This window comes from Sarcophilus harrisii, chromosome 3 (genome assembly GCF_902635505.1).
Source record: "Sarcophilus harrisii chromosome 3, mSarHar1.11, whole genome shotgun sequence".
NCBI lineage: Eukaryota > Metazoa > Chordata > Mammalia > Dasyuromorphia > Dasyuridae > Sarcophilus > Sarcophilus harrisii.
In genome coordinates, this window is record NC_045428.1 from 237,181,552 (window position 1) to 237,207,147 (window position 25,596).

The 25,596-nt window shown below is 34.1% G+C and overlaps 1 protein-coding gene across 1 annotated transcript in view; it reads right to left on the minus strand.

Annotated features, from left to right (window-relative positions):
* Positions 1–1,998: 1,998 nt before the first annotated feature.
* CHAF1B (chromatin assembly factor 1 subunit B) overlaps positions 1,999–25,596 on the minus strand; it is a 41,037-nt gene continuing 17,439 nt past the window's right edge. Inside the window, exons 7-14 of the mRNA XM_023498859.2 lie at positions 24,661–24,745; positions 13,890–13,983; positions 11,118–11,187; positions 10,955–11,037; positions 10,013–10,175; positions 8,694–9,128; positions 4,959–5,053; positions 1,999–4,430 (exon numbers count right to left, since the gene is read on the minus strand). Of these exons, the coding sequence (XP_023354627.1) occupies positions 4,318–4,430; positions 4,959–5,053; positions 8,694–9,128; positions 10,013–10,175; positions 10,955–11,037; positions 11,118–11,187; positions 13,890–13,983; positions 24,661–24,745 (1,138 nt within the window). The 3' untranslated portion in view covers positions 1,999–4,317. The remainder of the gene's footprint in view (positions 4,431–4,958; positions 5,054–8,693; positions 9,129–10,012; positions 10,176–10,954; positions 11,038–11,117; positions 11,188–13,889; positions 13,984–24,660; positions 24,746–25,596) is intronic.

The following is a 25,596-nucleotide window of genomic DNA, read 5'->3' on the forward strand; positions in this document are numbered from 1 at the left end:
TGGGCAAAAGGAAGCTAGTGAAACTATAAAGAGACCAAGAAATAACAAAACAAAATATAAAGCATGAAAAAATAGAATTGTATAAGAAAAACAATCGTTCTGGAGAACAGACTGAGAAAATTTAAAAATAATTGTATTAACTGAAAGCTGTCATCAAAAAAATAATCTTGACACAATAACACAAGAAGTAAAGAGAATTGTCCTGAAGTGATAGAATGAGAAAAAAGTAGAAATAGAAAAAAACCACCAATTACCACCTCAAAGAGATCTTACAAGGAAAACACATAGGAAACATGATTGTTAAATTCTGAAACTTCTCAGATCAAAGAGAAAATTTTACAACAAACAAAAACAACCAATTCAAATATGCTGTAGCACAATTAGAATTGTACAGGAGTTATCAGCAGCTACAATAAAAGATCATAAGTCCTAAAACATTATATATTAAAAATCAAAAACAATAAGGCCTATAGCCAAATATATCCAGCAAAATCATACAATATTGAATGAAAAAAATGAACATTCAATGAACTTGCAGATTTTCAGGATTTTGTCTAAAACAAACCTGAACAGTAGAAAATTCAACTTATAAAAGTCAACATCAAAGATTAATTTCAAGGGAACTCAATAAGGATATTTATATGGAAATGTAAAATATATGTTTAAGACCAATATCTTTGATTGGATAGTCCAAAAGAAAGATTGAGGCAAAGTTATGATCTGATTCTAAAAAACAAAAATCATGTAGGAAAAGTTAAAAATACTAAGTATGCTATACAAATGAGATGCAGAAGAAGAACTAACACAGAGACATTAGATGGGAGAAGAGTGCTGGTAGTTCTGAAAACCTACCCACATTGAGAATGAGATAAATAGGGAACAATACACACATATATTATGAAGGGTATAGTACCTTCCAACACCTATAAAGACCAAGGGAGGGAATAGCATAAGATGAAGTATATACAGCATGGAGATTAATAGGGAAAACATAGAGAGGGAGGTGAGGGGAGAGATTAACAAAAGGATCCTTAGAGTGAAGGGGGACATAGATTAGGTAATACCAAGACAATGTGGCAGGTAGAAGTAAAATAGAGGCATCAGTAAGGATAGGAAATAAGAGAAACACACATAGTAATAATGATCAGTAGAATTTATTAGAAAAAAAAAAAAGCAGTGGTAGTAACCATTGATCTCAAAGTCAAAATAGATTCAACCAAAAGAGAAAAATTAGGGAAACTACACTTTGTCAGCCAAATGATTATTGTTTTAAACTATTTGAAACAACTAGATTGTATATGGTTGGAATATTGTTGTGGTGCAGGAAATGATGACATGATGGATTTAGAATATTTTGCAAAGATTTGGACTTAAGATAATGTTATCCATCTTCAAAGAAATAGAACAAGCATACTACAAGCTTACCTAGATGTATGTGAATGTATATGTGTATATGTCTGCATGCATTTGCATATGCATATATATGTAGATATACATACCTATATACACTTGTATATATAAATATATTCATGATTAGCTGTAACCTGCTTTGGGGAGGTGGGAAGAAGGAAAGGAGGGAAAAATAAAGTAAAAAGTGAGAACAAAAGAAAACCTACAAGGAAGCAAAGATGGACAGTTCTGAATACTACACGTATTTTTTTCTTGAAATGGAAATGTTTCATATTTTGAATCCTCTCATGTCCTTCTGTACACAATATATTTTGTTCTATTTTTTTTCTATTTTGTATTTAAGTTTTTAAAATTTAACTAAATTAAAAATATTTTAATTTAAAAAGAAGAGAAAAACAGGAAGTTTATGAACTACCATATATGTATTTTAACAGCATAAGACTTTCCTCATTAAATATGGAATATTACATGTTATAGATTAAAACTCTTCACAGATTCTACATATATCCTCATGTATATAATCTTACTCAAATGAATAAGCTTTATTTTTTATTTTACTAGGTGTTTGGATCAAACAATCAAGGGCTACTTATGTTTCCAGTGAATTTATTGTTGCTGGAAGTACAAGATAGAAAAAAAATTTCAATTATCAAAGGGCACTCAATTCATCAAACATTTACTTTCATAGGATGTTATTTTTACATTTATTCCGTTTGCCATTTAATCTGTCTCAAGTCTCAGCTGCATTATTTTTCAATTTTGTTTCATTCATGCTGTCTATATGAAAAGTGATTAGTATCCAGCATTATAAAAATTCTATTTATGGTCATTGTTTCAGTAACAGTTTGTGAACCTACTCTATTACACTGAACTAAAGCCAAATAAGTGATTTCACTGCTTTATATCCAGGCAAACAATTTACCAGTTAAAGTTACTTGTAGAGACTCCCTATTTACTGTTGCTAAAACCTGCCAGTAACAAGACAATAAAATTTAGTACAATCTCTTAAATTTGGTTTTCCAGTAAAGTTTGAAAGTTCCAATTCATATGTTGAAAACTCAAATCTTATAGAGCTAATTCTATTAATAGTAAACTTAAAGAAAAAATTAAATTAGGAACCCATAATAAGCAAAGCTAAGACAGCAGGTAATAATATATATTCATGACTGCCTAAAACAAATTTTTGCTTTATTTTCCAACCACACAATTGTTCCAGATTCTGAACAAGTGGGTTTTAATCCAAACTCTGGCATTCACTATACCTATATACCCTGTATATTGGCTTGTATAAAAGTTTCTGCATTCTTTTTACTATATTATTTAGAGTTTAGAGCTGCCACTTTTGTTGGGAAGGTTACTAAGCTGGCTAAGTTCTGGCCTTTTTTAGATGTAGGTAAAGAACTAGACAGGATAAATGGAATATATTCTACATGCCTGGATTTATAACAATTACCATCAAGGTGATAAATTTACATATTCAATGGCTCTGATTCAGTAGATATATCATGTAAATCTCTCTTCTCAATTAGTCCACCATAAGCTCTCCAAATAGAGCCTTGAAATGTAAATCCCAAAAGTCTAACTTTGAAATCCAAGACCTTTACCTCCATAAAATTTTATTCTTCCCTTAGGTAATGTGAGAGATCTTGTCTCTACATTCCTTTTCCTCTCTGATATAAATGAAAACTATATGTCTCCTAAAAATTCTGAATAGGGCTCAGAGTAATTTTTTGAGCTCTGAACCTATGCTTAAGCATATTACAAACTATTTTAACCTTTGGGATTTCTGTATGGGGATTGTGTCATTTGGCAGTAATTCCCTTTCACAAGAACGTGATGGGAATATTTCCTTCATATCAACAAGTTATTTCCCATTTGGGGGATCTCATTTTCCTTACCTTAAAACTGACCATGGTCAATTCAATGACTTTTCATGATTCTAGTCCTTAGTCCTTAGATCCTTAGTCCTAAGGATTTAACATGCTCTGTTACAGAGAAGTTTTGGATTTAGAGTGCAAAATGAATCTTACATATATTTGTATCCAGCTATTGAGGGAAGGAATTTGTTTTCCTTGACTATATTTGTTGCAATGAAGTGAAATGTATGCATTTTCAGTTGAATTCACTGAATTACTAATTTTACTTATTGACCTCTCATGAAGTTGTACTAATTTATCAATGCTTGTAATATAAAAACAAAACAACTTAAAAAAAAAAATGATGTGTGGACTAGATTTGAAAACATCCAATGAATGGGCTTTCCTAATCTAATGCTGTTGTATCAAAAAAGCTTAGTTCAAAAACAAAACACTTTATTATCCTTACCCATAAGGAATGGGATAAGCAAATCCAAGATAATGGGAGGCAATCTGAAGTAATTTTTGAAATGCTAAATAAAGTAATTATGAAAGATCTTTCCAGCTAAGTGAAAACTATAATTTAAATTATCAATCACTTCATACACTACATACACATACACCCAAAAGATCAAATCTAGAAGAGATTACATTTTCTCCTTCTTTTGAGATCTAATGTTGGAAGAAAAGTTCCATTATTAGGAAAATACTTTAAAATAAGAGGCAAGGTTCATAGACTCACAAAAACTTAAACATTTCCAGATGGTTAAAGATTGACAGGAAAATAATGACAGTATTTAATCTAAGAATAAATACTTTCATTCTCCTGAATTAAAATATATGATAAATAAAAATAAAAGGTTATTTGCTGAAAAAAAGCATTACAAGCCATTATCTCCTGCTATAAGTATTATGCTTCAAGTACTTGTTGCACCTGGGTAGAATGCTGAACAAGTCACATGCTTCATTTCGGACCCAAAGGCCTCTCCTACTTTGGTTATACTATGGCTAGATAATGAAAAGTCCACCAGGAATCCAGTCTTTCAGACTCTCAGCTGCTTAAACCGCAGTTCCTTTCATTTTCAGAAGATGGTGAAATAGGTGTTTCATTGAACTTTAGGCGTTTTGATTCTGGAGAACTGCAAAGAGTGTCTTCAGGTACCTCTATAATATTGAGAAGATTAAGTGTATGGTTATGAAAAGTTCAATAAAATGTAAGCTTCTTGAGTTACGATTATTTAATTTTTATATAATGCTTTGCACATAGTATGATGCTTAATAAATTATCTGTTGAGTAAACTAAGGACTTCTTAACTAAGACGTAACTTACTTTAACAAAAACAAATTCATTACCAGTAAGAGGATGAATTGTGTACAGGAATTTCAATTTGATAAAAATGGAAAATATAGGTTAAAAATTATGTATGAAAATACATACAAAGTATGGACTTCACCCCATAATTGCCCTGGGAAACTGGGAAGACAAGTCACTCTTTGTGATAATTCCATACAAAATTTCTGCTAAGTTATTTAAAAGGAATTTGTAAATACTAATATCCATAACAGTTTTGTAGTTATACCACCTTTCATCACTAGAAGATGACCTGATAAAACTAACAAAGAGATATTAACTTTCAATCCAATAAAATTAAAAATATCTCTGGTTTAGTTAAACAATTAAAATTTACTTACCTGGCTGACATGCTTCTATAGATGGAACAGAAACTGCATTGACTTGTGGAGTGCATGTCTGAGCATCTGTCTTTAAGGCCGTTAAATTTATTCTCCTAGATTGAAAAATATAAAATGACAGGGAACACAGCTGAATAATAGGCATTTATTCTTCTTATGTCTGATAACCAATTAATTTTCTTTTTTTTTCATTTTTTAGGAAATAGTATAGCTATTTAATCATTTTTAAAAGTAAGTAGTATAATAAAATGTGTTTAAACTTTCAGCTGAGAATTGTGCAAATACTCTTAAAAGACTTTAGGGAAAAGAGAACAGACTGGAACAGAAGTTTACTAGTGATGGGTAATTCAATTACAGAGAAATCTGCTGGACCTGTCTATGAAAAAGCAACTCCTAGCTTGTCTTAATAATTTCATTCTTTAAAAAAAATGAAGAACACAGTGAAGAGAACTAGCCCTGGTCCTGAAAAATTGTTAGAAATTATGGGGAAATCCTGAATGAACATTAACTCTAAGTTTTTGAAGATTTTAAAGGACTCTGAGACAGGCTAAGAAGAATTTCTTGAAAATCCGTCCAAGCAATCTGCCCAGGAAGTTCTTAAGGAGGACATCATGGATATATAAGAAGAAATTCAAAATTGATGATGATGATGATGAAATGATCATGTTAGGAATTCTAAAACTCAAGTTAGTGACAAATATCAACAAAAAGGGCTGGTAATTTAAAGTTACTGAGAAGTATGTGTTTTCTTAATTCTCACTTAAGTTTCAATATTTTTTTCTTATTTCCTTTCCTTTACTTGCTAGTATTAATATATCACTTTAAAGTTTATAAAGTGATTTACACCACTTGAAGAAATGGAGGTAAATATAATTAAGTGACTAGCCTGGATAGCATATAGCTAATAAGTATTTGGAGCAGAATTCAAACTTAGAACTTTCTCACCACAAATCTGAACTCTATCCATTAAGTCATCTAGTGCCATATCTAAATATTATACTGCTTGGCAGAGAAAACAGAAGCAAAGTAAGAATTAAATAATTCTGCCTTTTATCAGCATCTCATTTAACCTAAGTAGTGATTTATTCCCTTATGAAATTAAAAAAAAAAGTCAGTTCTTACTGTCAACTTGAAGAGGGCTCTAATGAAATGTACCAGGGATTTGTCTATTCACTATTGACTTGAATGAAAGTATAAATGGTACTCAAATTTGAAACCATCACAAACCTGGGAGACACAAACCTGTCATCCTTCATATGATGACAAAGAAGTTTACACAATTATCTCAATAGACTAGAAATACAGGCAGAAAAAAGTTCGTATAAAAAAGACCTGGCGCTCATATGAAAGAGTATTCCAAATCACTATTGATCAGAGAAATGCAAATTAAGACAACTCTGAGATACCACTACACACCTGTCAGATTGGCTAAGATGACAGGAAAAAATAATGATGAATGTTGGAGAGGATGCAGGAAAACTGGGACACTGATGCATTGTTGGTAGAGTTGTGAACGAATCCAACCATTCTGGAGAGCAATCTGGAATTATGCCCAAAAAGTTATCAAACTGCATACCCTTTGATCCAGCAGTGTTACTACTGGGCTTATACCCCAAGGAGATACTAAAGAAGGGAAAGGGACCTGTATGTGCAAAAGTGTTTGTGGCAGCCCTGTTTGTAGTGGCTAGAAACTGGAAAATGAGTAGATGTCCATCAATTGGAGAATGGTTGAATAAATTGTGGTATATGAATGTTATGGAATATTACTGTTCGGTAAGAAATGACCAGCAGGATGATTTCAGAAAGGCCTGGAGAGACTTACATGAACTGATGCTAAGTGAAATGAGCAGAACCAGGAGATCATTATATACCTCAACAACAATACTGTATGAGGATGTATTCTGAAGGAAGTGGATTTCTTCGACAAAGAGAAGATCCAACTCAGTTCCAATTGATCAATGATGGACAGAAGCAGCTACACCCAGAGAAAGAACACTGGGAAATTAGTGTAAACTGTTTGCATTTTTGTTTTTCTTCCCAGGCTATTTTTACCTTCTGAATCCAATTCTCCCTGTGCAACAAGAGAACTCTTCGGCCCTGCACACATGTATTGTATCTAGGATATACTATAACATATTTAACAGATATAAGACTGCCTGCCATCTAGGGGAGGGAAGAGAAAACTCGGAACAGAAGTGAGTGCAAAGGATAATGTTGTAAAAAAAAATTACCCATGGATATGTACTGTCAATAAAAAGTTATAATAAAAGAAATAAAAATAAAAAAGATCTGGCGGTTTTAGTGAAATGCAAATTTACTAAAAATCAATGGTGTGCACAACAAAGAAAGTTAATGCAATCTTAGGCTTCATTGAGAATATGTACAACACAAGATGGCGCTCTAGTCAGCCCACATCAGGCCATCGCACTGTAAGTGGCTTATTAATAAACTACAGGGAATGCTGGCGAAAGCCATCCAAAGAGCAACTGAGGAGATTTAGCCTGGAAAAGAGATCTGGGGAGAAGCCAGGGAATGTGAAAAACAGATGGACACAATATCTATTTTCAAATAACTGAAGAGCTGTAGGTTGAAGAGAGACTGGCATTTCTCTGTTGAGCCCTAGTTGTTAAAGCTAGGAGCAATGCACTGAAGCAGCAAAAAGCTAGATCAGGCTCAAACTTCCTAACAATTAGTTACCCCAAAGTATGAGCTGCCTCAGGAAGTAATTTCCACTCACTAAAGCCCTTTCTGCCCACAGCACAAACAATAGCCAGGCACTCTGGCTTGAAAGCTTATAAAAAATTGTTATAACCAAATAAAAAATATGTCTTTCTACTAAAATACAGAGATACCTTCACTACAGAAACCAATTAACTTTACAGCAAAATTAGGATAAGGATGCTGTAGATATTCCTGTACAACTAAGCCTATAATACAAAGGCTATTAATAGAAAGCAACTGGTACATGGGACTGATTGTCACAAATTGTTATAACGAAATAAAAAATATGGCTATCTGCTAAAACACAGAGATATCTTCATCATAGAAACTTCTTATTTTTAAAGCAAAATTAGGATAAGAATGCTAAAGACATTTCTGTACAAGTACGGTGTGGACTAGCTGGCTAACTAGGACCCATCCCACTCTGAAATTCTACAAAGAAGAATGCTGAGAAAAGAATACAGTGAAAAGATCTGAATGTAATAGAGGAATAAAAAAAGTTACTGGTGGTTACTGATAACCACCGTTACTGGTTTTCTCCTCTGAGTTCTCCAATCTCTTTGGGGAACTCTAATTTAGAAATTCATCACTTGATTTTATTAGTTTTTCTGTAGAATGAAGTGATCTCTGAGTAAAAGCTTTAAAGTTTGTGAAACACGACATGGAATATCCTCATAAATGAGACCATGGATCCACTGAAGTATATCTGAGCTAAGCAAGAAGGAAGAAGAATTACTACTTGAAGAGAGCAAATTCAATTAAGTGGTTCTCCCACCTACAGCACAAAACTTAGAATATAAAGGCAATAGAGAAAGCACCCAGTACATAGGACTTGTCATAGGTGAATTGCTATAACCAGATCACAAAGCAATGAAACACAAGAGACATTTTCATTATAGAAACCTCATTTTTTTTTAGCAGTATTTGTTGTCATTTCATACCAGCCCATGTCTTTTGTCCTCTCCCAAGTGTTCTGTAACTACAATTTTCTGTATTAGCCAAAGTTTTTCTTACCGAGGAGTTGTCTTACTCCAGGCTTGTAAGGTATTCAAAGTAATTCTCCGAGGTTGGCTTGACTTTGTGTTCTGAATATAAGCCTGTGGAGTTTTCTTTTCTTCTGATGATAGATTCAAAGAGTTTCTATTCCCAAGAGGACTCATGGGCAAGTCCTTGTTTACTGTTATGGCTGGAGACTGCTTAGCCTGAAGAGGTGTAACAGTACTGTTTGGGTCTTGGTTTCTACTGGTAGGAGTTCCTTCCACTGGCCTTGGACTTGGGGAAGTCACTCGGTGGGTCTGATTCTTGGCTTTCTTCTCTGCTGTATTAGGAGTTCTCACGTTTAAAACTGGTTTCTCTTTTAAAGGCACTCCAAGTTCATCTTTCTCAAATGTCACAAAGGAGCAATAACCATCTGTAGAAGAAATGGCCAGGAAAGCCCCATCACTGGACCTTTTTTCCCAAGGAAGGAAAGAAAATGAAACAAATAAAGCTTGTTGCTCTACTTGTTAAGGAAAAAAAAAGTTGAAAATAAAACTAAAAACCAAGATAGTACCAAGTATATTTACATTATCAGATTTCACATAGATAAGTAAACATAAGTTGGAAAGTCGTGGCTAAATCTTAAAAATAGGATCTAAATAAATGTGTTTTCCATTTTTATTTTAAAGGATTCAATTAATCAAAGTTACACTTTCAATGAAAAAAGGGCTGGTCTTTTAACCTCAAAAACTAAGTTCTAATCCTGTATCATCCTGGATAATTCATTTAATCTCATATGCCTAAATTTCTTTATCAGTAAAGATGGAGGTAATATTTGCTTATATTATCTATCTCATAGGATGGCTGTGAAGAAAGTACTTGGTAAATCTCAAAGTGTTGGAGAAATAAGTTATTTGTAATATGATTTTATTTTACACTTATCTGTTCACTTCATTTCCTAATAAAAAATAGGTTTTTTAAAAATCAGAGTGAGCAGGGGGGAAATACTTAAATTTAATAGTTTATACATAAGAATAGCTTAAAGCTGTGCCAAAACTTTTGGGATAGTCTGTAAATTGACTGTTACATGTCAATCCTCATCACTGACCAAACTTAGGTTACCACTATGGCAAGATATGTGATTTATCTCTGTTGAGTCTCTTTAATCTAATCCACTAACTTCTAGAAATGGACAAAGTAGATGTCTTAGGTGACCCTGAGGTAGAGGAAATGTAGGATAAAATATTTTGATAAGAACCAAGATATATTTCCACTCAACACTGTATCTCAAGGGTAAGAAGGCAAAAAGAGATAAAACCTAAAAGTTCAAAGTCCCCCTCCCTCCACTGACTCACCATGAAATATCACTTAGTGTATGATAATGTATGTTGGACACATAACCGAAAGGAAAGGACTGCTGAGTGTCATAGAAAAGCACAGAATCTTCAGAAGCCACAGCAAACACCAACCGGTAGGGTAGGCTGATCAGTTCCTGTGCTGATTCCTGTGATGCTTTATCTAAAACAGAAAAAAATGCCATTTAAGAAAAGGGATATTAACAGGAAAAAAAAATTCAAAGGAAATGACAGACAAGTTGCCAAAACAGAAACCTCAACTCAGGAGTTTCATCTAGCATAAGTTAATTGAAAGTCAGTTTTGAGCATTGTAATTACCAATATAGGTATACATTTTCAATCCTTGGCAGGTCAGAAATTAATGTGAATAAATTTTAATAACTTGGATAAAGTTTCTATGGAGCAGAAAAATGAGACCAAGGATCAATCAATCAAAGTAAATGCTTATACACTTACTTTTTTTCCCAGGCATTTTGTTGGTGACTGATAAAACAAATTAAAAAATAGAACAATTCCTTCCCTCAAGAAGCTCACATTTAAATGACATTTTAGTGTTCTGACAAATTATTTAACATTTATTCATGTCAGATTGATGAAAAATAACCCAAATGATATTACTGCAACTTAGAAAAGCTAAAACAAACAAACAAAAAACCAATAAATCACATAAATAAATCCTTTTTACATATGAAAAAAACCAAAGTAACTAAAAAGAGATCCTCTAGTATTTGGTGCTACCAGTCCAATTCTCAAATATTTAGGAAGATAAACTGTAAAATAACTTGTGCATTTGAATACAAAATGGGTTCTTAAAACTTGGAGATCATTCAATTTTGGCTTCCAGCCTTGACTGTGAATAAACTAATCCCAGAAACTCTAAATCTCTTACTGTGAAATGCCTGAGAGTTATTTCAACTACTTCTATTATACTACATGTATTACCTACTGGCCTCAATTCAAAGTAGACTGGACAGCAGCGGACAGCAAGTGTTGCTTTTCCAGGGCAGGGGAGATGAGCAATAGGCCTAAAGAAACCATCATAATTTTAGAAAAAAGCAACAATAATTACATAAAATTTTTTTTGATGTTTTTCTATTAACTATACCTTTTAAGATTCTTTCTGGAGAAAACATAAGTTGTATTTGTTACATTTTCACCGGACTCAACACAACCTGCTAAATTTGCAAGGACAAGAAAAGTAAAGATTATAGGGGAAAAAATGACATTATTAAACTATTTCAAAACAATAGCAAAAACAAAAGCTGCTCTGGTACGAGATTCTTGTGTCCAAAACTATATCTATGACTGTGGTACAACTACCTTCAAAGAAAAATTTCAGCTAAGTATTCTTACTGGCTGATTCTATGAGATCAGACTATGTTCTCACTCATGAGGGAACCAATTCCGGTACTTGGCAAGGAATCTGAAAGGGGCTTTTACACCAATTTTGTTTCACATGTCCTTTTACTCAGACCCTTGCCTAGATCCAGATTTCTTATAGACCATTTATCTTCTCTTTGAGGCTCTTTCCTCTTTAAACTTTGGTGACATGATGTTCTCCTGGCTTTGCTCCTACTAGTCTACCTCATTCCTTCTCAATCTTATTTCCTGGATCTTTATCCAGGTCCCACTTGCTAACCCATAGGTGTCCTTCAAAGCTCTGAACCTGACTCTCTTGCCTTCTCTCTCTATACTACCTGGCATGGTGATCTCATCAGCTCCCAGGGATTTAATTATTTTCTTTCTGCAGATGATTTTCAGATCTACTTATTTAGTCTTAATTTCTTGTCTCACATTTCTATCTACTAGTATATCTCAAACACATTATCTTCACCCCCAAAAGCTCCTCTCATTTGAACTTTGTTATTTTTAATCAAGGGTACTACCATCTTCCTAGTCATCTGGGTACTGCAACCTATGCAACTCCTAACTCTCACTCATTCTATGCACCCAATCTGTTGCCAAGTCCTGTTGTTTTTATCTCCTCCACAATAGCTTTAGTGACAGTTCCATTATCTTGTATGCCATAGCTATCAGCCAGTAAAAACTCTGTTTACCTCCTACATGAACTATTTCAACAACCCTCTGGTTAATCTCCTTGTTCTGAGTCTCTCCCTTTTTCAATCCAACCAGCATTTCTTAGCTATCGAAGTGATCTTCCTAAAATGCAGACTATTGTGGCTATCATCCCTATTACTTTAACTCTAAAGGCTCCCCATTACTTCCAGAACTGAATATAAAATCCTGTTTGGCTTTTAAAGCCTTCATAATTTAGCTGCATCCTATTTTCCTACTCTTTTTACATATCACTTGCTTCCACAGACTCTGTGATCCAGTGACAACGGCCTTGCTTTTCCTCACACAAGACACATGCATTTTCATTGTCTGTCTCCCTGTTTTTTCATGTTTTTCTTTCTTGTCTTTGGTATCTAACTTCCATATAAAGACTGAGCTTAAACCCTACCCTCTATAAAGGGTGATACCTCCCTCTGAGAACATCTCTAATTTATTCTTAGATGTACATATTTGTTTGCATATTATCCCATCCCTTTCTATCCATTAGAATGTAAGATCAGTAAAAGAAGGGAATGTTTTTTGCCTTCCTTTTTATCTCTTTGTATGCCTGTCTAGCACATTAGTATTTATTTACATGTTTCTTGACTTGACTTACATGGGTTGCAGACTCTTTGGCTCTCTCCTAGTCTGTGGTGTGCTAAAAAGAAACTAGACTGGGATTCAGGAAAATTGGGTTCAAAACCCAAGTTCTCCCACCAAGTCTTATATAGCTCTACATTTTGCCTTCCAGATGTCACCCTCCTCATTTGTAAAAGGTGACTGTTGGATGAGATGATGTCTTGGGTTCTTCCTAGCTCTAATCTTCTAGGATTCCATACTCAGATTTTATGATCACCTGAACTCTGAAATGTGTATGCACAGACTTGTAGCGCTTGTCTACTCCACTCTCCAACAGTCACCAGACACTGCCTTACTGTGGGATACATAATATACCTATCAGTTCTTATCTATTCCACCAAGAGAAATAACTTGAAACCAGGACTGAGGACAAGAAGGTCTTGTCCCAAAATTAGTAATTACACCTTAGCTGCTCTGGTATGTAGATTCATGCTCTTCTAGTGTTCCTGTTTCCTTCCCTGCCCCATCCTAACCTGCAGACTCCAACATCCTTGTATGCCTTAACTAACTTCAAGGTGTGTCACAAATGTATATTTGTAGATCTCAAAAGAAAAATAAAACAGTGTCTTGTATACCAAAAGAATTCAACAAATATTTGTTAAAGATCCTTTTTCCTTCTCTCTTTTTTCACTGAACCATAATTTCATCAGTGTAGGGAATTCCAAGTGAGAAACTTACAAGCCCAATACAGACTGGCACATTTTCTTCCAATTATTATCTCTGAGAGTGGTCTGGGAGCACTGAGAAATTAAAGGACTTGTCCAGGATCACATAACAATTAAATATAAAAAGACAGAATTTAAAATTAAGTCTTCCTGACTCTGAAACTATTTCTCTAACCATTATATTACTCTTGTTTTTCCCTACCTTAAATGATAACTTGGGACTCAATAATTGGTCAGTTGAATTTTATGATTTGACATTCCCTTATATAACTTTCAGTGCTAGACTTCCATACCTCTTGCTATAAAAAATTCTGAAGTTTTGTGTATGTGTGTATTATTGAAGAACACTAGGATAATCATAGATACATTGCTTCAAAGCTTTAGTTTTGAAATTGTAATCTGTACATACCCTATTAATCCAAATATGAGTCTCACTTCTAAAATAGAATGTCTTAAATGCTGCTCCTGGTATGAGAGCAAAGTGCTAATAGATAAATTATTATTCTTTTTTTCATTACCTGGTGTTAGAAGTAAAGACCCATCAGGAGTAAAACTAAGTCTACGAAAGAATGACTTCATACTATCATCGTGAAACATTCGGTAACTTCTTGCCTATAACACAAAGAAAATTCAAAACAGTACTACAAATCTTAATTATAAAAATATATTTAGGCTTGAGGAATAAAACAAACAGGATGTATGCTGACCTCTTCCTATTTTGACTACAAAATATTTCCTTAAAGATGTCTTTGTCCTTGCTCCTGAATTTTTCTAAAAGCTAGAGCATTCTTCAAATCAAATTCAATTTAATAAGCATTTATTAAGCACTCAGTGGATGTAAAGGTCCAAGTAAATATAAATCCAGTTTTTCCTACTGTTCAACTTACACTTATCCAGTGTTAATGTGCTTCTCTCACAAGAATCATGTAAAATAGGTAGAACAATTATTTTTATTTCCATTTCTTACATGAGGAAACTGAAATTCTTTCAGGTTAAGTAATTGAAAGAGTTACTTTCAGTTAATAACATGAAGTACTAACTTCATAGTTAATATGTCATAGTCAAAGCTTACCAATTGTCAATGACCAGGCATGAATACAAATCCACTATTCTTTACCACTATAATATACTTCTTCCTCTATATGTACCATAACAAACACATAATGTTTTTGATAATGTGTGGAGCTCCTTAAAGAGAATTATACTATTACCCAATTGATAAATAGTAAAAGGAACAGGCAATTTTCAAAAGAAGAAATCCAGGCTATCAATAGCTCCATGAGAAAAAAAAACAAAAACTCCAAATCACTAATCCTAAAGAGAAATTAAAATTAAATTAACTCTGAGGCTCCACATTACACCCATCAGAATGGCAAAATAGACAAAAAGAAAAATGACAAATATAGATGCTTTGAGAAAACAGACACATTAACGTACTACTGGTGGAGTTATAAATGGATACATCCAATCTATAAATCACATTTGGGATTGTGGCTTTAAAAAAAAAAAATCACTCAACTGGGCATATCTTTTGACCAGGAAAAGTAACACACTATTTTTTCCTTTTCTTTTTTTTTTTTTTTGCTGAGGCAGTTGGGGTTAAGTGCCTTGCCCAGGGTCACACAGCTAGGAAGTGTTAAGTGTCTGAGCCCTGACTTCAGGACTGATGCTCTATTCACTGCGCCACCTAGCTGCCCCAGAACTAATGCACTATTGGTAGGGATGTGAATTGGTCCAGGCATTGGGGAAAGCAATTTAGAATTATGTCCCCAAAGTTACTAAATTATGAAATCATTTTGATTCAGGGATACTAGTACTAGCTTTATACTCCCAAAAAGATCAGAGAAAGAGAAAGATATTCTATATGTACCAAAATATTTATAACAGCTATTTTTATAATTGCAAAGAATTGGAAAGTAAGGGGAATGCCCATCAATTGGGGAATGAATGAACAAACTATAATATATATTAATATAGTGGGATACTACTGTGCTATAGAAGAGAGTTCCAGAGAAATCAGAGAAAATTTATATGAATCGATACAATGATATGAACAGAATCAGAAGAATTCTGAAGGAGTTAAGAACTGATTCACTGATCAACCATGATTCTAGAGGACTGATGATAGAGAATGGTACCCATATCTCCTGGTAGAGAAGAAATGGACTAAAAATGCATAACAACAAATACATTTTTGGACATGGCCAATTAAGTTAATAAGTTCAATAGATTGAGTACCTTAGGACTATGTTAAGCCCTGAAGACATCTTTGCCCTCAAAAAGCTTTTAATCTAATAGAGGAAACAACATACAAGCAACTATATCTTAATAACATATACATGGGATAAATTGGAGATAATCCCAAAGAAAAAACTCTGGCTTTAAGGGGGAACTGGGAAAGGTTTCATTCATAAGATAGGATGTTAGCTGAGATGTGAAGGAAGCTAGGAAAATCAGGAGGCAGAAATGAGGAGGGAGAAGGTCCTGTTGTCAGAGGCAGCCAATAAAAATGCCCACAGTTAGGAGATAGAATGCCATATATAAGGAGAAGAAAGAAGACCAGTATCAATGAATCAGAGTCAGTAGAGGGGCATAAGGTGTAAGTCTGGAAAAGAGTAAGAAAGGATTAAGGTTGTGAAGAGTTTTAAAAACCAAACACAGGATTTTTTATTTGCTCCTGGGGATAAGCTAAGTGTCATTGTAATGAAGAAATGAGGTATAGGGTGGAATGTATGACATGGTCAGACCCTGTGCTTTAGAAAGATTAATTTGATAGCTGAAGGAGGACAGACAAAAATGGAGAGAGGCCTGAGGGAAAAACATTCAAAAAGATTACTGCCAATCTAGGTGTAAGGTAAGGGCCTATTATCAGCATGGTGGCAGTATCAGAGAAGAAGATGCAAATGAGAAATGTCAATGAAAAATCAATAGGACTCGTCAAAGAAGTACATATGGGACATGAAAGAGAATGAAGAGGGCAAGGATGATACCAAGGTTTAGTGGCTAAGAGGATGAGGAAAGAGAATTTTGGAAATGATGGCTTCAGTTTTGGACATGAGATGTCTTTTGTGATTTTCCTAAAGCACACGTCTAACCATGCTGCCTTCATACTCAAACTCCAGTAACTCCCTATCACTTTTAGGATCAAGCACAAAATATTTTGTTTATTGTACAAAGCCCTTCATGATCTAGCCCTTTTCTACCTTTCTAGTCTTCTTATATCTTACTCTCTGTCACAATACTCTTTAACCGAGTGACCATTGTCGGGGTTCCATGAACATGACTCAGGTGAGGGCATTTTCTTTGGCTGTTCTCCATTCCTGGAATGCTCTCCCTCCACATTTTCAACTACTGGCTTTAAGTTCTTCTATAGAAAGTTTTCCCCAACTGCTCCTAATTCTAATGCCTTTTCTCTTTTATTTGTTTTCTACTTGCCCTGGACAGAGCTTGTTGTTACATAATTAGATTCCACCTTAGATCATGAGCTCCTTAAGCCAAGGACTATCTTTTGCCTCTTTCTATATTCCCTGTTTTTAGCATAGTACATAGCACATAGTAGGCATTTAATTTGCTCCTTTGACCGACTACACAACATCCAGTTTGAGATCTCCAACAGGTAGTTGCAGATACAAGACTATCCATTATCCATCAGGAATGGTTAGGATTGGATAAAAAGATCTAAGAATCATTTGCATAGAAATGATAATAGAATACATGGGTGCTGCTGAGGTTGCCAAGCAAAACTGTGTATAGAGGATGAGGACTGAAAATCTACTAGATTTGGCCAGTAAGAGAGCAATTGGATTTGGTCAGAAGCCTGTATGGAAAAGGGTGAGAAAAAATGAAAGGGACAATTATTGACAGTCTTTTAAGGAGTTTAGTAATAAAAGGGAAAGGAAACAGTGGGAATGAAAAGATGAAGTGATTTTTTTTTGAGGATCAGAGAAAGATGGAGTTTGTAGGTCATAAAAAACATATTATAAATAGGGAGACACTGAAGATTAATGAGAGTAGGGAAAAGAGACAAATAATTTCTTGGTATCAGAAAGACTCCTCCTTTCTGAGTTTAAACTTGGCCTCAGACACTGAGTAGGTGTGTGACACTAGGAAAGCCCCTTAAGCCTGTTTGCCTCAGTTTCCCCATCTGTAAAATAAACTGGGGAAGGAAATGGCAACCACTCAAGTAAATTCCTAGATGGGACCTCAAAAGACTTAAACCACTGAACAACAACAATCTCCTAGAGAAAAAGGGATAGACTGGGATTTGTTTTACTTGACTGCACATACCCATTATAAATATTTGTTTTTCTTTCATCCCAGCTCCCCCCCCCCCCAGTGGAAGGTTGAGAAGGAAATTAATACTCAATAATTGAAAAGATTAACTTTTTAAAAAGGAAAGGCAACGTGGCATAATGTTGGTTTCAAAGATAAACAACCTGAATTCAAGTGCTATTTCTAACACAGACTAGCGGTATAAATTTGGTCAAGAAAATCAGAAAACTCTAAGACTGTCAATTGCAAACAAAGATGCTGATCCCTATGGGTAGAGGAAGCACTTCTGAAGGAACCTACATTGATGAAATCATAGGTCCAATCCAAACAAATAGAATTATAGTATTTTTTTAATTTAGAAAAAAATTTCAACATTGGCTCTTCCTTCATAATGAATGGTGGTTTTTAAGGCTTGAGTATATTTACTGAATTAAAGTGATGTCTTAAAATCCAACCAGTGACTAATCCTCTTGAAAGCAGAGGATTTTGGGGACTTTTGGAATGTTTAGTTCTTGTTATTTCTAGTAAATGAGTTGTCAGCCCTAATGCTAACAGGATCCCTGAAGAAGGAAAAGTAAGAATGGCAAACCTTTTGTAATTAAAAAAAAAGACTACAACAATGATGTACCAAATGTTAAATTTGAGTTAAACAACATTTCAATAGCAATGAGATTTTTCAGTGTTGAAAGATATTTTGAGATAGCATTTACTCTTGTCAGTCTTAAAGGCCTTCCCCCTCTATAGGCAAAACAAAAAACAAAAATAAACAAAACAAAACAAAACCAAAAACGGGATGTCAAAACATGAAGGATAAAGTTAAAAATTACTGGTATTTTAAAAACCGCTAACACATTCTCTTCTTACAGCAAGTTGTATCATCAGTTTTAAGTTCCTTGAGTAGAGAATGTTTAAGAAAATAGGGAATAGTATCCTGAGGGCAACTTGGGTGTTGTGAAAAAGATGTCCTTATGCTGGAAGAAATATTGGCCATGACATAACCCTTAAGACAGTTACTTCTGTGGCCTCATCCAAAATGCTTCATCTGGGATTAGATAGAGTCCGAACTCCACTTAGCCTGCAAGGAGCTACCTAGGGTATAACAGGACTTCTTAAATTTTTTCCACTCATAAGCTCTTTTCACCCAAGAAATTTTTATGAAGGTAAAAGCCAAGATGGTGGAAAGCAGACACAACTTTCTATAACCTCCTCTAACCTTCTCTCAAACCAACAGCAGATTAAGCCTTTAAACTGATTTTGGAGTCAAAGAGTCCACAAATATTTGGACACATTCCAAGAAGAAGATACCCTTGAAGAACTTCAGAAAAGGTCTATTTCAAACGGGGAAGGGGACAGTCTGCCAAATCCAGACTGCAGCACAGGGAGACCAGAGCAAGGAGAGCTGGGGCAGAGAGTCAGAGCATTGCAGCTTCCACGCACTGCACACAATAATCTTCTGTGAGCCTCTTAGGCTACTCTGTTCTAGTTGCAAGCAGGTGGTTTGGCAGATTTGCTTCAAAAGGCAAATTATAAACTGCTGAGCCCCGGAAGAACATTGGACCTAGCCTTGGTTATCTAGAAATTAATCAGCAGAACTGCCCAGGAAAAACTAAAGCAGCTGTCACTCCTTTGCACTGAGCAGACCTCAAGCCTTAATAATAATAATAATAATAAAAAAAAAAAAAAAAAAAAAAAAAAAAGATGAACAAAAAACCAAAAAGAATTCTCACCATAGACAACTTTTATAAAGAAAGAAAAGAACAGACCTCAAATGCTGAGGTTCTTAAAGGCAAAGCAACCAGATGAAGCCCCAAAAGGAGATATGATCTAGTCCCCATTTCATAAGGTTTTCTTGGAAGATTGAATAAAGAATCTTAAAAGAATTAGAAGAAAAATGGGGAAAGGAAATGAGATCATTGCAAGAAGGAATGGAAAAAGCATATAATGCCCTATAAAATAGATATGAAAAGACACAAATTCACTGAAAAACAAAATTTGTGAAAAGGAAAAAAAAATCAATGAACAAAACAATTCAACTGGCCAATTACAAAAGAAGCTTAAAAAGGTAACTGAAGAAAATAATACACTAAAAATTAAAACAAATGGAAAAAATTGAACAAATGCAAGTGAACTCGGTAAGAGTTCAAAAATCAGTCAAACAAAAACAAAAAAATGAAAAAATAGAAGAAAATATGAAATACCTCCTAAAAAAAACAACTGACTTGGATAATAGATTTAGGAAAGCCAATCTAAGGATTATTGGACTTCCTGAAAGCCATGATGAAACAAAAGAACCTAGACATTACCTCACAGATCATCATAAAGGAAAACTGCCTTGATCACTTGCTGAAAGAGACCCTCAAATGAAATTCCCAAGGAATATCATGGCTAAATTTCAGAATTATTACACCAAGGAAAAGATATTGCAAGCAGCCAGAAAGAAACAATTTAAATATTGAGGAGCCACAATTAGGATTACTCAGGACCTAGCAGCTTCCATCTTAAAGGATCGAAGGGCTGGAATCTGATATTCCAAAAGGCAAAGGAACTTGGACTATAGCCAAAAATAAGCTATCTAGCTAAAATGAGCACTATATTTCAGGGAAGAAGATGGACATTTTATGATATAGGTGAATTTCACCTATTTTTAGTGAAAAGAGCAGAACTAAACAAAAATTTTGATTTCCAAATAGCACTCAACAGAAATATAAAAAGGTAAAAAGTAAAAAAATTTTGAGAACTATATTTCTGTTATGGGCATACTTAGAAAGTGTGGGTATAATTTGATTTTATTATGATAATATAAAAAAGAAACTAGAGGTGAAAAGTGGATTGTACTGGAAAAAGGAGGTAAAATAAGGGAAATTACATTTCATGAAGAGGCAAAAACAACCTATTATAATTGAGAGAAAGAAGGGGGGGGTGGGGGATGAACACTGTGTGAATCTTACTCTCATCAGATTTGGCTCAAAGAGAGAATATCAGACATATTTAGTTTCACAGAGAAACTTGTATCACCTTATAGGAAAATAGGAGGGAAAAAGGGGAACGACTAATAGAAGAGAAAACAGAAGCATTATGAGAAAGGTATATAGAAAAGGGGAGAGGGGCTTAAAGGGGAAGGGCTGTTTGAGGGAGGTAATTATCAAAAGCAAAAATACTGGAAAGAAGGGAAGGGGGAAAAGAGACAGAAAAGCATAATTTAGGGTAAATAAGATGGCAGGAAATACAGAATTGTTAGGGAACAGGTCAATTCTCTGAGAGCCTCCACAGCTGTGAATCATAACATCTGAAGGAGTTGCAAGGCAGCCTTTGCTGACACAGGTGTTGCAGACTGGGAATGAGATAAATTGGAGGCAGAAGGAAGGAGAGAGGTCAGATAATGCAACTGCCTCTCAGTCTCCTTGTATCATTCTCTCACAAGAGGAGATCCATTATGGGTTGTATCTCCAAGCAGTCACTATCAGGTAGCTCCTGTGTATTCCACCAGCAATCCCGTGTATTCCAACACAGAATTAGTTATTTTTGTGAATGTGATGAACTCTCCCATAAAAAGAAAGCACATAGCAGACTGGATTAAAAGTCAGAATCCTACAATATGTTGTTTACAAGAAACACATGTAAAGCATATTGATACATACAGAGTGAAGATAAAAAGCTGGAGCAGAATCTATTATGCTTCAGATGAAGAAAAAAAAAATAAAAAATAAAAAATAAAAAAAAGCAGGGGTAGCAATCCTGATTTCAGATTAAGTAAAAGAAAAGACAAATGTAATTAAAAGAGATAAGGAAGGAAACTATATTTTACTAAAGGGTACCACAGATAATGAAGCAATATCAATACTAAACATATATGCACCAAGTGGTATAGCATCCAAATTTCTGGAGAAGTTAAGAGAGATGCAAGAAGAAGTAGACAGCAAAACTATACTAATGGAGGATCTCAACCTGGCTCTCCTAGAACTAGATAAATTGAATCACAAAATAAATAAGAAAGAAGTTAAGGAGGTAAACAAAATGTTAGAAAAGTTAGGTATCTTTGGAGAAAAATGAATGGAGACAGAAAGGAGTATACTTTTTTCTCAGCCATCCATGGAACCTACAAAAATTGACCACATATTAAGGCATAAAAACCTCAAAATCAAATGCAGAAAAACAGAAATAGTAAATGCATTTTTTTTTAGATCATGATTCAATAAAAATCACATGCGATATAAGGCCAGGAGAAAACAGACCAAAAGTTAATTGGAAATTAAATAATCTAATCCTAAAAAATGAATGGATAAAACAACAAATCATAGACACAACCAATAATTTCATTCAAGAGAATGACAATGATACAAGATACCAAAATTTGTGGGTTGCAGCCAAAGTGGTTATAAAGGGAAATTTTATATCCCTAGATGCTTACTTGCATTAGAGAAAGAGAAGATCAATGAACTGGGCTTACAACTAAAAAAGCTAAAAAAAGAACAAATTAAAAACCTTCAATTAAATACCAAATTTGAAATTCTGAAAATAAAAGGGGAAATTAATAAAATTGAAAATAAGAAAATTATTGAATTAATAAATAAAACTAAGGGCTGGTTTTATGAAAAAACAACAGCAACAAAATAGATAATCCTTTAGTTAATTTGATTAAAAAAGGAAAAAAGAAAATCAAATTGTTAGTCTCAAAAATGAAAAGGGAGAACTTTCCATCAATGAGGAAGAAATTAGAGCAATAATTAGGAGTTATTTTGCCCAACTATATGCCAATAAATTTGATAATCTAAATGAAATGTAGGAATAGCTACAAAAATATAGATTACCCAGGTTAACAGAAGAAGAAATAAATTATTTAAATAGTCCCATTTTAGAAAAATAGAACAAGCTTTAATCAACTCTCTAATCTCTAGGGCCAGATGGATTTACGTGTGAATTCTACCAAACATTCAAGGAACAATTAATTCCAATATTATGTAAACTATTTTTTCAAATAGGGAAAGAAGAAGTCCTAACAAGTTCTTTTTTATGATACAGATATGGTGCTGATAGCTAAACCACGTAGGATGAAACTAGAGAAAGAAAATTATAGACCAATTTCCAATCAATGAATATTGATGCAAAAATCTTAAATAAAATATTAGCAATGAGATTACAGAAACTCATCCCCAAGATAATACATTATGACCAAGTAGGATTCATACTAGGTATGGAGGGCTGATTCAATATTAGGAAAATTATTAGCATAATCAACTATATCAATAATCAAACTAACAAAAATCATATTATTTCAATTGATGCTGAAAAAGCATTTGATAAAATCCAACACCCATTCCTATTGAAAACACTAGAGAGTATAGGAAAATAAATGGACTTTTCCTTAAAATGATCAGTAGCATCTATTTAAAACCATCAGTAAGCATCATATATAATGGGAACAAACTAGAACCATTCCCAGTAAGATCAGGGGTGAAACAAGGCTACACACTATCACCATTAGTACTCAATTAGAAATTAGAAATTGTTAGCTTTGGCAATAAGAGAAGAAAAAGAGATTAAAGGAATTAAAGTAGGTCTAATAGAGTAGCTCATGAGGAAACCAAATTATCACTCTTTGCAGATGATATGATGGTATATACTTGGAGAACCTACTATAAACAATTCACAACTTTAGCAAAGTTGCAGGATACAAAATAAATCCACATAAATCATCAGCATTTTTATATATTACCAACAAAGTCCAGCAGCAAGAGATTCAAAAAGAAATTCTATTCAAAATAACTGCCAATAATATAAAATACTTGGGAATCTATCTGCCAAGGGAAAGTCAGAAACTATACGAACACAACTACAAAACACTTTCCACACAAATAAAGGCAGATCTAATCAGTTGGAAAAATATCAAGTGCTCATGGGTAGGCCAAGCGACTATAATAAAAATGACAATACTACCTAAATTAATTTACTTATCTTGTGCCATACAAACTCCCAAGAAAGTATTTTACAGATCTAGAAAAAATAGTAACAAAGTTCATCTGGAAAAACAAAAGATCAAGAATTTCAAGGGAATTAATAAAAAAAATTGTTAATGAAGGTAGCCTAGCTGTTAAAACTATATTATAAAGCATGGGTCAATCAAAACCATTTGGTTCTGGCTAAGGAATAGAGTAATCGATCAGGAATAGGATCAATAATTATAGCAATCTAGTGTTTGACAAACCCAAAGACCCCAGCTTTTGGGATTAAAAACTCACTATTTGACAAAAATTTCTCGGAAAATTGGAAACATATGAAAGAAACTAGGGCTTGACTCACACTTAACACCACATACCAAGATAAGATCTGAATGGATTCACGGATTTAGACAAAGATAATATAATATATTATATTATATAAGCAAATATAATATAAGCAAATTAGAAGAACATAAGATAGTTTATCACTCAGATCTGTGAAGAAGGAAAGAATTTGTGTCCAAAGAAGAACTAGAATTCATAATTGAACACCAGATAGATAATTTTGATTATATTAAATTAAAAAGGTTTCGTACAAACAAAACTAAGGCGGACAAGATCAGAAAGGAAGCAATAAATTGGGAAATCATTTTTACATTTAAAGGTTCTGATAAAGGCCTTATTTCTAAAATATAGAGAACTGACCCAAATTTATAAGAATTCAAGCCATTCTCCAAATGATAAATGGTCAAAGAATATGAATTCTGCTGTTATCTATGCAAGTTTTCCTAAAAAAAAAAAAAAAAAAAAAAAACTGGAAAAAAAAAAGGGGGAGAGGGGAGTTGTGCTATATGACCTTTAACAGGATCTTATAAACTTTAGAGAAAGCAGAAGCTTGGCCATGCCTGTGTTTTAAAGTTTTCCCTTTAATTTGGTCCAAAAAATCAGAGATAAAATATTATTAGAACTTACATGTCCTATTTCTGAATCTAATGCAATCCAGAAGGAAACCCTCCTAGATCCAGGAGTTCCTAAATATAATATATAAAAATGTCAAAATGGAAATTAAAAAGATAGTTACCTCTCCTTCAGTTCCCATCCCTGACAGCATTTTTGTAACGTTGAAGGCAACTCGTTTCTTCTGTGTGCTGTATACCCGCAACACCCTAAACAAGAGAAAGATATTAGCTTTGCCTATTCTTGCAAATGAACCTTGTCTTACTTCATTAAAAAGAATTCAAAAGTACCACAATGGAAAACTTAAAGAGTCTAACAAAGATCTCAAAAGATTTTAAGAATGTACCAGACTGAATTCTTAACAGAAGTCAAAAAGAAGTCATAGAAGTCACAGTGAATCATTTTTCCAGCTCAGAGCAGTTTAGAGAAATGAAGAGAGGCCTATGACCTCTAGGTAGAGGGTCTGGCCAGGAGGATGTGGTTATGGCAGCAACAGCAGTCAGCCCATTCAAGCACCCAGAGAAGGAAGAGACAGGGCCTCAGAAAAGAATCCTAGAGGATCCCTAAGCAAGCACTGGATACAGAAATGGATGTCATTTAGCAGCTTTCACCACCATCTAGTGCTGGGTCATGGATCCAGATAAGAAAGGAGTGATTGTGAATATTGGTGCTAGGAGCAAAGCACAGCATTTCAGACCAAAAGGGAGCTAGCACATAGTCACACAGAATCTACACTGTGTAGATTGGGCCAATAGTGGCTGAGTGAAGCAACAGTTTGCTAAAACTCCCAACCAGGAGGAATAATCCAAAAGACCCAAATCTGAGTCAGGAACTTGAAGAATTCAAGCTAGGAAGTACAGTAAACAGATTCTTTTGGATCATAACATTTTGAAAGCACTGCAAGTTTGCACACTCCCAGTCCAAGTGGTAAGAGCAGGAGAAAGACTTGAGAACAAAAAGTCAAACCTAACCTTCCTTCCCCATCAAGAAGTGTAAAGAACCTAGAACTAACAAAGTTCAAAGTTAAGAAGTAGTCTGGGAAAATAAACAAACAAAAAAA